The 18,740-nt window shown below is 34.3% G+C and overlaps 1 protein-coding gene across 4 annotated transcripts in view; it reads left to right on the top strand.

The window, feature by feature from the left end:
* The window catches only part of LOC128015996 (voltage-dependent calcium channel subunit alpha-2/delta-2-like), a 168,539-nt gene that overhangs the window by 9,662 nt on the left and 140,137 nt on the right, over window positions 1-18,740 (top strand). For all 4 annotated transcript variants that reach the window (XM_052600288.1, XM_052600286.1, XM_052600287.1 and 1 more), the window contains exon 2: window positions 2,276-2,357. In XM_052600288.1, coding sequence (XP_052456248.1) covers window positions 2,276-2,357 — 82 coding nt within the window. The remainder of the gene's footprint in view (window positions 1-2,275; window positions 2,358-18,740) is intronic.

The following is an 18,740-nucleotide window of genomic DNA, read 5'->3' as shown; positions in this document are numbered from 1 at the left end:
GAATCTCATTGTGTTAAGAGCCTTAGGATCTGCAGGCAGATATATAGCTCTGATTTGGGGACGTTTGATTGCTTCATTCGGGTTTAGCCCAGTTAGTAAGTGTTGTTGCTGCTTAGGGAGGCACTTCTGTCAGAACCAGGCTTTCTTTATCATTCGGCTCCTTAAACATCCACTCTTACCTGCCAACAGCCGAGCAGCCCATTGCCATAGAGAGAGAGAAAGCGAGGATGAGAGTTTGGAAAGGTAGTGATTAAAGTCAAGATTAATCCAAACTGAGCCTATTTACTTTCTTAAAGTGACAGTTACCTCAAAATAAAGATCCTGTCGTCATGTACTCATGCAAATGTGCTGTTCTTATTCCTCCTAGGACATTCAAGATCACAAGATCAGAGTCTAAACAAAAACATGTATATTAATTGTTCATTATCACCCCCGAGTATGAAACAGACTGTCAGTTTTCTAATATAAAATCACTGTCAAATTCTAATAAGTCATAAAAGTCCTGCTGAGTGTCTGAAAATACTTTTTTTTGTCTATCTGTTTTGATTGAATGCCTTTGACTTCTTTTAATTTATATCTTTGATGTTACTTCACACAATTAATGCTAACAGTGTCAATGCCATTTATTTGCCAAATCCCAAATAAAATACCTTTATTAAGCACAATAATTGCATTAAGCACTGTACTTTTTCTGTTAATCTTAAAACACAGTGCAATGTAGTGCGAAATTAGGTAAAACAGGTAAAACAGCTGTAAAATGTTATTACAGTAATGTGCCATATTTTACTTTTTTTTTTTTTTTTTTAAGCATGATGGTGAAAGATACTTTCACTTTGTCAACCCCGGGACAGTTGGTGTCATTCCATTTTTATACGATTTATTTTAATTCCTTTTTTAATTCACTCCTTATTGCTGCCTGGTCAATGCTTGCAGGGTTGGAAAGAATAAGCAATGCGTTTCTAGTAACTGAGTTTTTAATAGTTTTTTAATTTAATTTTTTATGTTATCCTTCAAAGAAATTAAAAAAAATTCAGCATCGTTCTTGTCAGTACAGGCTCATCTCTGGTCCTTCATCACCCAGAAATATAGTAAAAATAGTTTATACAGCTCTTTTGAAGTCCCACAGGCAAACCACGAACCATTTAATTCATTTATTTAATTTATGAAAGAAGAAGCAACAGCTGTTTGGTGAGCGAATTGTTCTTTTGAGTCAGATCTTTATAGTGAATCAGTTGATCCAGTTCACAGAGTCACTGGTTCTCGATTCGGTTTCTCTTGTTCAACTGGATGTCAGTGTATTGGGAAAAACAGGAAAATTGACAGGGAATGTGCACTCTTAAGAAATAAAATGTTTGTTTTTAAAAGCATTGTATTATTAAATGCTAATGGAATAGCTGAGTTCATTCATTCTTCATTCTTATCAAGTAAATAAGACTTCTCAGTCAGAAACACACACATACACAGCATTTCTTTTGGAGCTATTCTCAGGCTGTGTATCACAGATAAGGGTTATTTATTACCCCGGGCCGTGGTTACAAATCTCTGACCATTAGGCACTAGCAGATAAAACTGTTATAGGGTTTGTGTGACACTGCTGAAATTCCCCTGTAATGTTCTCCATCAGTTTCCCGAACACTGAATATTAAAACACCTCATGACACCAGATGTGCTCTAGTAGATATTAAGCTTTTTATGAAGTTTCACACTGTCCGTAAACGCAAGTATATGAATATAGAGCAGTAATATAGTCCGTTTTCAGATCGCTCACTGGAGTAATTTAAACATAAGACCCAATGAAATGACTCTGAGCATGGTTTTATTTAATGCGTTGACCCATTTTAAAGCTAATCGACATGCACTTAAAGCAATGCAACTCCAATTTTGATTTCACTAAAGATTGTAAAGTTATCATTAGGAAGATTTTACTATATATATATATATATATATATATATATATATATATATATATGAGACATATGAGACATACAAGGTCGCAGTCAAAATAAAAGCACTTGTTTTAATTGAATTAAATTGGATTGAGTTGTTTTTATTAATTAACTAATAATATTTATTTTTTTTAACTCCCAGACAGCTGGGGAAAAAACAAGCACTGTCATTCTATTCTATTCTATTCTATTCTATTCTATTCTATTCTATTATGTTGCCATGCACACACTATATACTGTAAGACAGATAGTATGTGAATTGGGATTTAGCCATCGTGTGAAGGTAATCATTACAGATGTGATTAAGCAGTGCTCTCTGTGTCTAACAGGATGATGCACTGGGCAGGTCGCATAGAGAAGGAACTGGAGAAGGTGCTGCAGCTCGTCACTGGAGTCCAGCAAATGAAAGGAGTAAGTTGAACATCTTTAACTTGTTTTACACTGTACTGAAAAATATTGTGACGTTTCAGAGCTTTAGGACAAAGGCGTCTCTCTTCACTAAATCAGTGTGGAATCGACCATAATATTAACACTGTATTATTTACCTTTGTTGTGACGCCTTAGGAAGAAGCTTTAACTTGTTTATGATGTTATGATAACAGTGGTTGCATAAGATGATTACAGTAATAGCAGTGTTGTTTGTGGTCACTTCAATAGTGACATTTCATAACAATCATTTTCTGTTGACAGCGGTCAGATTCTTGAGAACCAAGCAATTATTCAACCAATAGATTCTGAAAGCCTGAAGTACTATATATTTAGTATTGTATACAGTATTTCACATGTATATTTCACTTGTTAAATTAGAATTCTGTATCATTTGTTGAATTGTGTGAAATAATTTGTTAATATTTAAATAGTCTGAGACCATGAAAATGCAGTTTTTAACACACACACACACTATATATATATATATATATATATATATATATATATATATATATATATATATATATATATATTATTAAATTATATCCACGCATATATATATATATATATATATATATATATATATATATATATATATAAACACATTTTTGAAGTAAATCATATCGCTGGCTATTTCTATTTTTAAGCGCTGGCAGTTTTTGTTTGTTAGCATTGAATATATTCTTCTGGCATACACAGCAGAGTACCTGATAGGGAAGCTAAACATTCTCAGTTATTTGCAAGGGAAAAAATATATATTTTAATTTGTCCAGTCGTATGTGTGTGTGTCTTTTAGAAAATCAGTTTGGGACACTGAATGCATACAAACCTGTGTTTGCACTCTCAGGAGCCGGAGATTGCTGAGTCTGTGGTCCGAGTGTGTGTGTGTGTGTGTGCAGTGAGTCTGTGAAAGCACATTTATCTCCGGCCCAAACAGGAGTCGTCACAGGGAGTGCTAAATGGCCCAGCATGTGCAGAAAAAGACATTTTCTAAATGGATGCCTCTCCCTATATGTGCATGTGATAGAAACCTTCCCTGGGCCACGGCAGCCCGCTAACAAGATTGCTTTCCTTTGTCACTCTCTCTTTCCTCGTCATGCCCAGTTTATTCCGATATTCTTTTCCAACCTTTCTGGAAAAAAAAATAAATCTTGCAAATGTATTCTAAGTTTTTTTTTTTTTTTTTTGCTTCTCAAAGTTATTTTGGTGAAAGTAAATAGAACGGACTGGCTGCATTCAGCGCACAACAATCTTAAATACAGATTGCTTGAAAAATTGTAAACAGGTGAGTTGGAAGTATTTGGAATGGAGAGAAGGAGACAAAATGGAGAAAGAACAAATCAGAAAGATCACTATGTTAATGCAAGCTGAACGTTAATACTTGACCATAACGGAAAGTCAGATAGCAGATGTTATTCAGACCTCTGGATAGATAAACTCAGTAAACATGGTTAGGACTACTGATAGAATCTGATGACATTTGGCCTTTTTGAGATCAGTATGGACTGATATCTTTACCTGTTTAGTTGAATGAACTTGAATTAAGTTTATTTTATTTTATTTTGGAGTTAATTATGAGTAAATATATTGTGTGGCAACACAATAAAAACGGGCAAACTTGAAAAACTGGAATTTTACTGGGAAAGTGACTATTGTATAATTTTTATTGTTAATATTTAAATGAAACCATGAAAATGATGTCTTTAATGATATCTTTAAAACATTATTTATAAATATATATTAAAATTTCAAATATATATATATATATATATATATATATATATATATATATATACATATATATATATATATATATATATATATGTATATATATATATACATATATATATATATATATATATATTTTTTTTTTTTGTATAGTGCTTTTCACGATGCAAATCATTGTAAAGCAGCTTTAACGAAAATGTAGTTTCTACATTATATTTAGTAATATTAGCAAATATATATTATATTATATTATATTATATTATATTATATTATATTATATTATATTATATTATATTATATTATATTATATTATATTATATTATTTTATATTATATTATTTTTTCATCTGGGGAAGGATGGATGTGGAAATATGCTCTGGGTGCTGAAAAAAATATATCATATTGCTTGTCATGGTTTAAAAAAAATAGTTAATTTTGTTAATTTGCTACCATATGAAGCAGATTTTGTTTTACTTGACAAAACAGTGTTACTGTGTGTGTGCTGGGAACTGAATAATTAAGATTAAAGAGATGCAGCTGACAAAAAGAGTTTTGGAACCCCTGAGATAAATGAACATCCTCTCTGCTGCATCACTTGCTTCCTCATTTACTTTGCTTCTTGAAATTAAATGGAATGGACATGGAAGCGCTGCTCCCTTTCTTTCTCTCTCTGTTTCTATTTCTGTCTGTCTCTGTGTCTTTAGTCATTGATTGTTAGATAAGCAGATGTACGACTTCCATCCCACACACACTCCTTAACAAACTACACTTAGTTCAGTAGTGCGGCTAAAAATAGAACACACTTGTGTGGCTGTTTCTGGGCTCGTCTTCAAGGTTATGACAGCTCAAGTTGGGCCAGTCATCTGCATATTTTATGCCTTGTCCTCAGTTTAGCTATTTCTTATTTAAATCTTCTTTTCTTCTTTTTTTTTTCACACAGAAGCCAACTGTGTGTGAGTGTTTGTTGGGTGTTTGAACACCTGGACTGTTGTGTGTTTTGTGTAAGAGACAGAAATAGACACTGAGTCAAGAAAAGCTTTAGAAAGTGCTGCTGAATGCACGCTACTCTCTGATTCAGATAGAAGTTTGAACTACATTTGCTTGTCCTGAAGTAAAAATACCATGGCTTTCAAGAAGAATAGCGTTAACATAGTGTCTTTCTAAAATGTGAGCAGTGCATCACACCACAACCAAACTAAATCACGTTACTCATCGAAGCTGGTAATTTGACATGCTGCACACTACTCTAATATATATATATTTAATCAAGTCCTGTTCATTTTATGTGATAAACAATAACATTTTGTTATTGAATAACTGTACACATAATAGTCATAGTTGTAGTGTAACATTAACATTAACAAAAGTCATAAAATCTGTAAAAAAAAAAAAGGAAAAAATAAAGAAATCAGTTACAAAATCTAAACCAGTTTTATTTTAGTATCTCTTACATTTTTTTTTTATTAATATTATGAATTAATTAAATATTAAGTATTCTTATATTTTTGTATAATATTGTTTTTGTATTAATATTTTCTGTTTTCGTTTTAATTTTAATGTTTTTCAAATGTTGTGTGCTTTTGTCATTTTTATAATTCTTTTAAAAAAATGTCTACATAATTTGTTTTATTTTTTATCTGTTATTCATTGTGAAAATTAGAAAAGTTGGCAGGTGTGTGCGTTTGTGTGTGTTTGTATGTGTGTGTGTGTGTGTGTGGGCGGTTTGTTCTCAGAGGTCTTTATAATCAGCTTCAGGCTTCAGCTGACACCAGCGCTTTGAAATCATCATGAATTGTTCACACACACCCAAGTATTCACACAAACACACACACTCTTGTGGACGTTGGTGTTTCATCAGGGACTGCAGATGTAATTGCTGATCGGTGGTTTGGTTTAATTAAGTTTCTAGTTTAATTGCACTTAGTACTGAAGTCAACATGAAATTAAATTTGGCTGAATGATTTAAACATTGATAGTAATCAGAAATGTTTCTTGAGCAGCAAATCATATTAGAAGGATTTCTGAAGGATCATGTGACACTGAAGACTGGAGTCATGATGATGAAAAGTCAGCTTTGCATCATAGGAATAAATGTTAAAATGTTTTAAGATGTAAAACATCTATTTACATTTTTTTTGTTTTGCTTTATTTTTGATCAAATAAATACAGAAATTAAATATTAAGATACTTTTCTTATATTAAACTATCAGTGTTCTGTTTTTTCTCGCACCCTGAGGCCAAAACAAAATAAAATCACATAGACCTCAAATATGCCAGGAGCACTTTTCTATCTTTCATTGATGAAACCCTAAAGCAAACCCGGTGAACCAGGTTCACCCGTCAGTGTGTATATGCCTGTCAGTGTGCACACCGTGTCTTTAAATGTAGAGTCCACAGTTTGCCGGGATTGTCTCTCTCTGTCTTTGTGTAGTTTTGCATTTAGGATTGTCTTGAAAGCATAATTGATTCAAATAAAATTCTGTCATCATTTACTCACCCTCATGGCAGAATTCACTAAACTAGTTGACATTGGTATTCACGTCATAACCCATGTGTGATGCAATATCACACATGAGATCTCTTTAATATCTCATTTGTTTTGCCTAGACTGCAATGAGATTACATAGAGAGCAAATGGAGAGTAAATCTTCTTTTCTAAGATGTTTCTCCTGAATCTCAAAGTGTATCACTTGCTCACTAATGGATCCTCTGCAGTGAATGGGTGCCGTTAGAATGAGAGTCAACCTGCATCTTTTCCCCACCTAAACTGTGAGCAAACGCAGGCAAGTTCCCGATAGGAATGAAAGGACACGGCAGCTTGCAGGGAATGCTGGGAAATCTGCGAGCATTCAGCTGAATTCAGATCAGCGTTCCGGTTCCTATTGTGTAGGCTTCTACTTGTGGAATCTTAGAATGCCCTCTCGATCCATTGTTATGCTCCTTAAGCCGCTCTGAAGCACCAGCCCACACCTCTTTTTTCTTGCTTTCTCCCTCATATTTGTTTATTCACTCTGACTTCTCTTGTTTCTCCAATGGATCGGTTCGGATACACTCCACATGGTCTGTCTTTTCTCTCCAGCATGCACACACTCTTAAAGCTGGCTTTGGTTCTGATCTGTGCCACTGGCCCTTCTCCCAGGTTTTGTTGTTTGATGGGATTTGTGCTTTGGCATTACAATTGCAACAACTCTCTATCACACACACCCACACCCACACACACACACACTCATTGACTTCCTGCAGTACATACAATAAAAATGATTGCATTTAGAAGCTATGCACATGTATGCCAGCTTATAAAAGCTAAATCAGACAGTTGCATGCACTTCCATCACTGTCAGATACAGAGCAGCCCACATGCACACATACTGTATGCAACAAAGGCAAAGAATGGCTTTTGGATGCCGTTAAAGTCCAGATGCAAAAATTAATGCATAAATGAATCTCACTCAAAACCAAAATTTCTTGCTTCAATAATAATAATTATTGATTTAATTATTGAATTAAGGATTTAATATATATGTTTGTTTAATATACATTTAAATTATATAAATTAATATTAGATATATTTTTATCATTTTTTAAATTTTGTTAAATTTTGTGAAATTCTTTGTGAGAAATTCTACTGAGTTGACCATGTGAGTGTGACTGTAGAGGAATGTGTATTTTTGTACATGTACAGCTGTATTAGATATACTAAGTGAGCGACATAACACTTGACATAGAGAGAACCGTGTAGCTTGTGTGTGTGTGTGTGTGTGTGTGTGCATGGGGTGGCCAGCAGGGCTTAAACAAAATCTATATTTTAACATGTTGAGATTCGGTAAATTTATCAAACTAAAATGAATAAAACTGTAAAGCTTTTGCAAGATAAAGAAAACTATTTTCTGCTGTCTCAGTTTTCGTTCCATGAACTTCGGATCACATTAAACCACCAACTTTTTTTCTTTTGTTTCGTTAATCTGTCAATCATTTAAGTGAAAAACATTCTGTTTAGGCCAATATAAGCTATTCCTTTTTAAGTTTTATTCTGTTTTCTCCATTCACAAGTGCTTCAGGTGCGCATGATCTGTTGAATCCATCTTACACTATCATTGGATAAGCTCTAATGCATTGTCATTGCGACTTACCTATGCTATGATGGATTTACAGCCGAGCGCGGCCATTTCACGTGTTGGATGCGTCAGCTTCACATTTGCAAATCTAAATTCCTGATTGGTTGACAGCAAATTTCAAATATTAAATGGAATGATAAAAATAACGTTATTGACCAGTTAATATCCATTTAAAATGTTCAATTCTGTTCGGGACTATAACATTTGATTTTGTGTCTGTTTCTGGTTCTGTTCCGGTCAAAATTTAGTTCATTTCCAGGTGTCGTTCCTTGAACCGGTTCAGAGCCCTGGTGGCTGGCACTAGCAGCTCATTTCACACACAGCCGAGACTTCAAAGGCAGCCCACATTAACCCGGTGTGGCAGAACCCTGCATGAAACCGCATTTCCCATCATGCCTTGCTTTCCATCTTCTCCCTTCACACCCGCATTCATATTGAAATGACCTGATGTGAGCCTCGTCTGTCGAAGATAAAACTTCAAACGAGTAAGGCACATGATCAGGTGTATAAAGTCCGCACCTCAGGTGTAAGACGACGCTCAGGTGTAGCATGAAAAGGAGGATCTGAATGGTTCTGGAATCAGTGTTGTTGATATTGGGAAACTGTGACATCAACATAGAAAGACACCGTGGTAAAGTCAAAGCAAAGAAACAGAGCTCAACCAGTTAATCTGACAGAGCGTTAAATAATTGTGAGAGGCCTGATGATGACTGTGTGACAATTAGGCTGATTATAATGATGGTAGTTAAGATGTTGATAGTCTTTACGATGACACCAGAAAGCTAATGATGGTCACTTAACTGTGTGCTAATGAAAATGATAAAACTTTGTAATATAATATGATACTGATGATGGTCTAATTATGGTGATAATGCATGTAGTCTAGATGTTCAACCATCTTAGAGTCATCTCAAACTAAATGTCTTGAATATCTTTTAAAGATTTGATGACATGTAGCTCACAAACTTTGCCAAATGCCGCAATCAGTGCATGTGTGGAAGCGCTGGATGATGTGCATATATTTAATTTTATTTTATACATTGCTATTTATTGTATTTTTATTTTAATTTATACATTTTATTTTAAATTGCTTTTTATTTTATTTTAGAAAATATTTTATGGAAATTAAATAATATTAAATTATGTAATAAATAAAGTAAACGGAGTAAAATCCACCTCGTATTTATTTACATCATTAAAATTATTTTTAATTTCCAACACCCAAAACATTTTAGAATTACTATTTTTTTTAACAAAATCAAATGATTTTATGTAATTTATTTAGTTTAAAATAATATGTATGTATTTTTTAATTTAATTTTATTTAATTTTATTTTGCACAGACAAATTTCTTTGGAAGTTTTTGGTGTTATGCATGTAATCTTTTAAAGAAACTAAAAAAATAATAAAACCTAGGTTAAAATTAATATGCGTGTCGAAAGAGATTGCAGAGTGAGAGACATAAATCCAGTGCATTTTAATGGCCATTATAAAATATTATTTAATTTCAGAAATATGTTGAAGACCTTGGTTAACATAAAATAACCAAACCATTATCTGCACTCTGTATCGTTTCTCACAGATACAGTCTCTCTTGTGACTAACGCTGGTTGATCTCAGCGGTGTTGGTGTAGTGTGCTATAGATTTGTCTTTCTACAGTATAAAGTGACTGTGTTTGGGGCTGAACTGCAGGGCTTTGGCTCTCGATGAATTATAAATCTCAATCTGGACTGGTCTGTTATGGCAGGGATAATGTTGTGTGTGTATGTGTGTGTGTGTGTGTAGCTGGACCAGTCTCAGGCAGGGATGAAGCCGTTTGTATTGGATAGGATATGCCCCAGAAAGCAGATGATATAAACGATGGACAAATCTCTGATTGAGCTGGATAATAGAGTTTATGTGTTTGGAAGCATGTGTGTTTGTATGTCACTGGGAATAAATATTAGTTATATGTTATTTAACATATGTTTTCTTTTAAACTCACAGCGACTTGCAGTGCAACTTGAAACAGGTTAGTTTGGTGTGGAGCAACATACCTGTAAGGTTAAGTGCACAATCATCAGGACAGAGATTTACAATAAATCTACCGGATATGTGACTTGATGTGGATTACCAGAAATTAATTTCATCCTCGGTTTGTAAAAATAATGTGTTTACACTAATGCACTTTCTGTGGGTGTCTACGGGGAGAGAGCTATTGCACAGGTATTATTAACGTTAAATCACATGCTATTTCAAACATGTAGCCACAACATGTGACATTTTATTGTAGAGTTACATCTGATATTATACAATTCACAGGAATATGAAAATAAATTCATATTAAACAGCGTTATAGAAAATACAGTTAAACCCATCAAGCATTTATATATGTCATTAGAAATAAGCTTGGGGAGCTCGAAAATTATTTCCACCACTAAACATTGCTAAAAAAACTAATTACCTCAGATAATGCACTTTTTGTGCAGAATTATGTGTCAAGTAAAGTCACCTTTATTTGTTTAGCATTTTATACAATACTGATTGTGTCAAAGCAGCTTTACAGTGTCAAACAGGAAAATAGTTTGTCAATAATGCAAGAAGACAGTAACATTGTCATTTTTCCAGATAAAGAATATAAAAAAATATATAATAACCTGCTGTTTAACTATCATAAAGTTGTCTCAAACTTGAATATCCTAGTGCTGTGAAGCAAACTTTCTCAAATGCATCAATTAGTTCTTCTGTGGAAGCGTGTGAAGTGCATAACCTTTTATAAATAATTTAAATCAAATTTTATTCATTTCAAACAAATATTTTCTTTATACATTATTTTTATAAATATTGTTAATTGAATAATGTTATATTTTTAATATACATTTTAGAAGACACTTTTATCCAAAGTGACTTACAGTGCATTCAGGCTATCAATTTTCTCCTATCATGTGTTCCCTGGGATTCGAACCCCCAACCTTGCGCTTGTTTACACAATGCTTTACCATTTGAGCTATAGGAACACTAAATATTATAAATAATAATACAAAATAAATAGAGTAAAACCTAGAAAACCTTATTTACATCATTGCATCTGACATGAAACAATGAATCTTCTTGCACAGAATTGATGTAAGATACAAAAATACAAGCTGCATGTTTTCTTGCTCTAGAACGTCCGCAGACATCCTTTCTTAGTGCATTAATTTAATGTTCTGACCTAAGCCACAGAAAATTACAGGCTTTTTAAACTAGAAAACTCTTTTTCTGTTCTTCTTTTATATATATTTTTGGAGTGTCTACATGTCTGACACATCTTCCAATACAGCCACTGATGATTCCACTAGGTGTGTGTGTGTTTTATGTGAAGGTTTAAAATGTCTAAATCCTGCATGTGTGCTCTGTCGGCGTTATCCAGTGAGACGTTACTGCTCTAATTAACAGCTTTTAGTCATGGCTTCTTGAATGACCCCATTTAGCACAGTCCTGTGAAGTGTTACAGTGACCGCTTCATCATATGGTTCAAGCAAACAGCAGACTGAAACGGGATTTGTGTAGTACATAGTACTTTGTAGATTATATTTTATTTGATGTGTTATTGGAGAGAGAAAAAATATAGAACAGTGTTATAAATAATAAATACATATAGTAAAATCCACCCAGCATTTGTGTGTCATTACACTCTCAAGAATAATGGTACAAAAGCTGTCACCTGGGCTGTACCTTATCAAAAGGTACACTGTTGTTCCTATTAGATTCTAATATGTACACTTTAAGGTACCAAAATTGACCCTTTAGGTACAAACATGTACCTTTTGAAAAGGTACTGCCCAAGTGACAGCTTTTGTACCTTTATTTATACGCGTGTAGAATACGTTTGGAGAACATTATTTCCACCACAGAAAATCCCTTTAGAAACCTCAAATAATGCACATCATTGCACATAATTAATGTAAGACATAAAAAGACAATGACCTAATGTTTAATTATCATAACTTCGTATCTTAGATATCTTTTTAAGATATGATGCCATAGTGCAAACTTTGCCAAACTAATGCTATTTTATTGTAACTGTTGTTTTGAAGCTTTGAGCATACGTTCATAAGTATAAGTGCTTTTTAATTAGCTGAAAACTGACCTGTAACACACACAGTTTTTCCACTACATTTCTGTAGGCAGAAAGGGTGATAAAATTCACAAATTTTGTGTTAGTGTGTTAAGCATGTAGCAGACTTACAGTATGAGACTCTACTTCATTTACAGTAAGCACTCATCATTACTGCGCTCTGTCTTCAGTTTTAGTTCCTGGTTATACTGTATATCCACTGAGAGCTTTACCTCTCTTCTCATTTGTGTTTTGAGCTTGTCTTTATTCCCTTCCCTTGTTTTGTCTCACAGCTGTGGTGAAATCCTCGTGCTTTCGTCTGGAAGGCAGCATGCATTCTCTCCGATTACGCTTGTCTTTGTCAGGTCATTTGTCCTGCCGCAATTATCATAGTGATGGAAATGAAAGACACAAAAGAAGGAACATGATTTTCAATAGGCAGCAAGTCTTTGTTCGTTTCTAATATGACCGAAAGATTAAGCAAAAAGGGGAAAACACGGGAGAGAAAAGGCACGTTTGTTTTGTAAAACGTTAACATGTGAGATGTATCTTTTGCATTACGGCCATGTTCATCTGCCATCTCTGTGTGTCTGTTCCTCTTCCAGACAGGCTGAGCTTTTGTGGAATTTGTAAAAGCAGAAACTTTCCTCGAGTCTAAATGGATCAGACACACTCCATAGTGTCGGTTTTCTACATCCTTTTTAGGGTGGATATCTAGTTTAAAGGAATGTTCCGCACACAAAACTCTACAGATTACAGATTTGTGGTTTAGTGTTGATTACCACACAGATAATAATTTTGACTAGTCTTTTATTTTACAAACGTATCACACTTACAGTAATGTACTTACGATGGAAGTCAATGGGGCAAAACATGGAGGCTTTAAAGCAGAAATGTGTCGTGCAAAAGTGCTTATATCCATTCTTCCATACTGAAAGTATGCTATTTGAGCTTTAAAGTTGACTAAATCGATTTTCTAGCGGTGGGATTACTGTCGAAGAGCTTCTAGATGCATTACCAACCAACATCAACCTTTCTGTAAGTTGCTGTGATAACCAGCTTTACATGGTCATTGCAGGTTAATAACTTTACACAGACAAGGTTAGCAAGCGATTACATCATGTTTACCCTCATAATGCTTGAATTTGGTGCCTAAACTTACCAAAAAAGTGCATTTTCTAATTTTGTTCCATTGAAATAGACTTCCTTTCTCCCCATAGACTTCCACTGTATGTGCATTATTGTTAATAGTTTTGGTTTGTTTTTACTAAGAAGTTGACATTATTTTCAGTGGTAAATGTTTGCACTTCACAGATGTTAATAATAGGTGTTATAGAGATGCAGCATCTTTTCATCTGTATATTTAGCAGTCAGTGGCTCTGTAGTGAATGACCCTGTATTTTTACACCTTTCATTAGAGCTCTGCTTTTGTGTTCAGAGAATTTAATTGCTTCGTAATTGGGTGTTTTTTTTTATTATCAAAGTGGGGTGAAATTATAGGCTTGAGGTTGATAAACAGCAGAAAGGGCTGTGAGAGAATTAGCCATGCTTGGCCAGGTGAATACTGAGTCACACCGGCAGAGCCAAATTTCCCACAATTCATTGCCTGCTTAGTGAGCTTCTTTGAAATCTTCTTCCTGCATGCATGTATATTTACATGTTAATTTATGCATTTAGCAGACGCTTTTATCCAAAGTGACTTACAGTGCATTCAGGCTATACAGTTTTTTGTTTTTGTTTTTTTACCAGTATGTGTGTTCCCTGGGAATTGAACCCATGACCTTTTGCACTGCTAATGCAATGTTTTATTAGTTACATTTCATCTAAAGATTAAAATAATAAAATAAGAAATAATTGTAAAATTGAAAAAAAAAGCAATAAAATTGAGCATAATTTAGCTTCTTTAAAACCATCTTTTGTGATATTACTTTCTTGATCAAAAATACATTTCCCCTCTGAAGTATCATTAAAACCCATTCTTACTATATTAAAGTGATTAAAATTACTCTTTGCAACGTGTATGTTATAGAATAATTTTAATATAACTTTCTGTCAGTCCATAAAGAAGAAAATTGTTTAAAACAAATACATTTTTAATTGCTTTTTTAATATTTAAGTGGCACTTGATACAAACCCCATTACAGTCTCAGGTTAATTTCAAGGTTACTAGCACATATAAAATCTTTAAACAGGGCAGGGGGGTGCTCCATTATTTCAGTTAACTGAGCTTCCATGATGCATGGGATTATCATATTATTTATTTCTGCGACTGGTTTCTATATGGCTTTTTCTGGACGCAACAAAATAGGCAGCTTTTTAGGCATAATGCACCATAAAATCACAAAAATACTTTCCGACAGCTCTCACAAGGCAAGATAGAAATCAAAAGCTTTCATAAAAAGCACTTCTGGCACAGGTAAGCCATTTTAAGATTGCACATTTGAAGCCGAGTGAATATCTTGAAATGGCAGTCTCTAAAAAATCTCCCTGAGCAGAAATGGTAGTGCATTTGAGAAGAACCCCAGGGTTATGATGCCCTCCGTGGACGTCTGGGAGTTTCTCTGATAGCGGTTTAGAGAAATGAGCGCCGGCCACATCTTCAGTCAAACCACCAAATGAGTTTGTTTTAATAGTTTATGTCTGTGCTTCCTAAGTGGCTTTTAATTCAATCTGACACTGAATATAAAAACCCAGTCGGCACTGAAACGCAGATAGCACTCAGCATATTAATATTACCCGCCACCTTCATTTATAATCATTCAAAATCGCAAGCACCACTGTTTATTTTTTTCCATTCGGCGCTGGATGCCGGTTGTAGATGAGATAGGGGTATTTCCTATTCCATAGTTGTACGATCCCTCTCCATTGCTACGGTGGGAAGAACGAGGCATTAATCTTCGCCGGTTGGACAGAGGGAAATTAATGATCATTTGCACTGACGACATAATCGGGCTTCACGCTGTCCTCCGATACTAAATTGCCGTCTTTGTTCCACGTAATATCTCTCTCTCTCTTTCTCTCTCCCGCTCTCAGTCTTTGCTCGTTTCCCGGTCGTTTGCCGTTATCAGTCATTAAGTGGCTGGTTTCCATGGCAATATCGGTCTAGTAGGGTGTCAACTGGCCTCTGGTCTAACGTGGTGAGATTACCTCGTCATGCATGCAGCTGCAGCAACTGTTGGTTTACATGTGAAGGTCACAACATGCATGTATGTGTGACACGGAGTGGAAGGGTTAGCTCACCCACAAATTATGGTTCAGTCATTGCTTGCTCAACTTTGTGTTGTTTCGAACCGCTTTCTTCTGTAGGACACAAAAGGAGGTGTTTTGCAGCATGTCCTGGCTGCTCTTTTCCATACAATGAAAGTGAATGGGGACTGTGATACATGTGCATACAAATAATACCTCTAGATGCATGGCATATGTTTCTACGCTGATCATGAGATTTACAAAAACCAATGAGCTTTGATGTTAAACCTGCGGTGGCATGATTTTAGGCACCATTTTGGAATTAACTTCAAAATACTTTTCCATACAATGTAAGTGATAAATGACTGGGATGCATTCTTGTACATTGAAACGTATGTGTCACGCTACTTTTGAAGTAATTTAAAGGACGTGACAGATGATTGTATTTAATGCCATTGACATGAAATGTGTTTTTGAGTTGCCTCAGTTAAATGTACATGGACATACACATGAATAATGACTTTAGTTTCTTTCTGTTCCTCACATAAAAGTATAGAATGACTTTAGAAGAAGGTAATGTAATGCACAAGTCATATGCTTGTGCTAGTGCTTTTTTTGTGTCATTTTTGGCACTTGACAGCACCTGGTCACCGTGCACATTATGTATGGAAAGGAGCTGCTTCAACATGGCATTTTGCATTTATGAGTTTGACTTTTATGCAAAGCAACTTCCAGTGCATTCAAGGTATACATTTTATGAGTTCATACAGTTAACTGAAACGATCAAAACCATGAAAAGAATTAAAAATAAAATTAATTTCAACTGAAATAATATAATCTATAAAAAGCTTAAACGTATTTTATTTCAGCTAATTGCCAAGGAGACATGTAATTTCCATTAAGTTTCATATAGTAATATCAAAGTTGCTAAAATAACTAAAACCAAAATTAATAAAATCTTAAAAAGACAAACATAAAAACAAACATAAAAAAACAGACAAAACACAACAAAAATCTTTAAAAATAAAGTGAAAGCTGAAAATAAAAAGATTCTGAATATTAATAAAAATTAACTAATAATGCTTTTTATGTGCATTTAAAAAATGTATGTGCATTTTTGCCTTTCCTTCCAGAATTTTTGTTTTGTTTTTGTTTTGTTTTTTTACCCAAAATTCAGATAACAATACTGTACATGGATGGAATGATAGCAAATTATACTAAAATAGTGCATAGAAAAAGGAAATTCATACAGGCTTAGAGTGACATGAGGCTTAGAAAATGATGAGTGAATGCTCATTTATGGGTGATTTACTCCTTTAACAAAATCAGGATTTCTCACAGATCACGGTCATTGCATGACCTCCTCACAGACCCTCGTCCAGTCTGTATTTACCGTAATGGAATGTACGCATTAACACAGCATGCTGAAAGCCTTATCTCCTTACACTTCTCTTTAAGTGTCCTCTCTTCTCGCCAGTCACTTATAAAGGGCTTTGACCCTATTGGCGTTTTACATGGGCGGCATGTCTCTGGTTTTGTCTCCCTACACTCTCTTGCTTGCTCTGTCTGCCTCACCAGACAACACGTTAAATGTCGTGTGTGTGGGTTCGTGCATTTATGCTAAACGCTGGTGTCAGGGCTGCTTTGTAATGTGAGACATGCTTGTTTTATACATATTTGTGATGGTCATCATGCCTACATAATATATGAAAATGCTTTTTAGATGCCAGTATATCTATGCCTAAATACAATTTCTGTTTAAAACAGACTAAAATACACTCATAGTTGTATGCACCCAGTCAAGTGCAGTGATGTCGCACTGCAGAAAGTGTTTTCTGAAGCTTTATATACACGGATATGGTTTAAACAGTCAAGGTCATTGATGGAAAAGCTAGTGATTAGGTTTTTAGTACTGTCCCCTCTCACATAGTTTTAGTTTGTGTGTATTTCTTAAAAGTTTTGCTTGAACATTCAACATTCAAGTACAATAAGAAATTGTAAATGAAATAATAAAATGAAGCTTATTTTTTGTAATTAATTGTTGTTGCATATTGTAAAAATAAAACAAACATTTATTGACTATTTAAAAATAGTTAATAACAATATTAATATATTTATATGATTATTATTTAAAAAATACATAAAAAAATGATCAAAATAGCCAGAAACTTTACAGAAATTTGTGCTTAGCTAAAATCTTAATATTTCTAAAAATATTTTTGCTCATACAATCTTTTTTTTATCATAATTTTTTTATATATAAATGTAATGTACTTGATACAATATGTGGAACATTTTTTTGTTGTTGTATTATTTATTTTTCTGAAGCATCTATGAACAGCAGTCTTCAGTGTTTTTCCTCTAGTCCGCTCAGGAATACAGCCATTATCAAGTGCGAGTGATCCCTGCAGATCTTTAGCTATCACCCTAGAGTTTTCTGTCGATTGTTTGAGGATTCTACAGTGTGCCCTTGGACTTACTTTGTAGGACAACCACTCCAGCGGAGAGAAGCAGCTGTGCTGGATTTCATTCTAATTGTGAAGCGAAATTCTTTGGTAACCCTTTGCAGTCTTATGAGCTTCAGCAACCCTTCTCAAGGCTCCTGAAATCTTCATTCTGCACTTTTTGTGAAGGTCTGGTAAACACACTGCTCATGCGGCAGCAAAGGTCAAATGAACTTGTATGATGATTGGAACAACTCGCCTAAATTATTGTTTTCAATAAGTCATTATATTTTCCTCCAGTGACCTTGTCAGTGTGGTTTGCTAAAACTTGCATCCAAATTACCATCTCTAACCCCAAGCGTTAAATGTAAAACATGCATTGCATTATATATTTATTAGTGAAAGATAAACTGCTTTTATTGTGAAATAGTTGATAACATCAGTCAATAAACCTACCATAAAAATTACAGACCCTTTATTTCTTCGTAAAAGAAAACTTACAAAATCAGCAGGGAATCAAATAAATATTTTCCCTACTGTATAATGGTGAGCAATTAAAGTCTGATCAGATCTGTCATTTCACCAGCGGGGTGCACATCTGGCAAGCCTTCATCAATCTCCTCCTCCTCGGCTGTCTGGGTTTGCAAACTTCCTGTCAGAGTAGTAGTTGTAAAGCAGTGTTCTTTTGCGGTTTGATTTTAACAGTATGTGGCCATCAATTATGTGCTCCCTTATCAGGATAAGAAGGAGAGAGAAAAGAAAATAGCCAGTAGGGAAGATTTTAACCGTTACAGGGTGGAATCTTTTTTTTCAA

The sequence above is a fragment of the Carassius gibelio genome, chromosome A6 (genome assembly GCF_023724105.1).
Source record: "Carassius gibelio isolate Cgi1373 ecotype wild population from Czech Republic chromosome A6, carGib1.2-hapl.c, whole genome shotgun sequence".
Taxonomy (NCBI): domain Eukaryota; kingdom Metazoa; phylum Chordata; class Actinopteri; order Cypriniformes; family Cyprinidae; genus Carassius; species Carassius gibelio.
The sequence above is the reverse complement of the archived record's forward strand: the minus strand, read 5'-3'. Positions and strand labels throughout refer to the sequence as shown.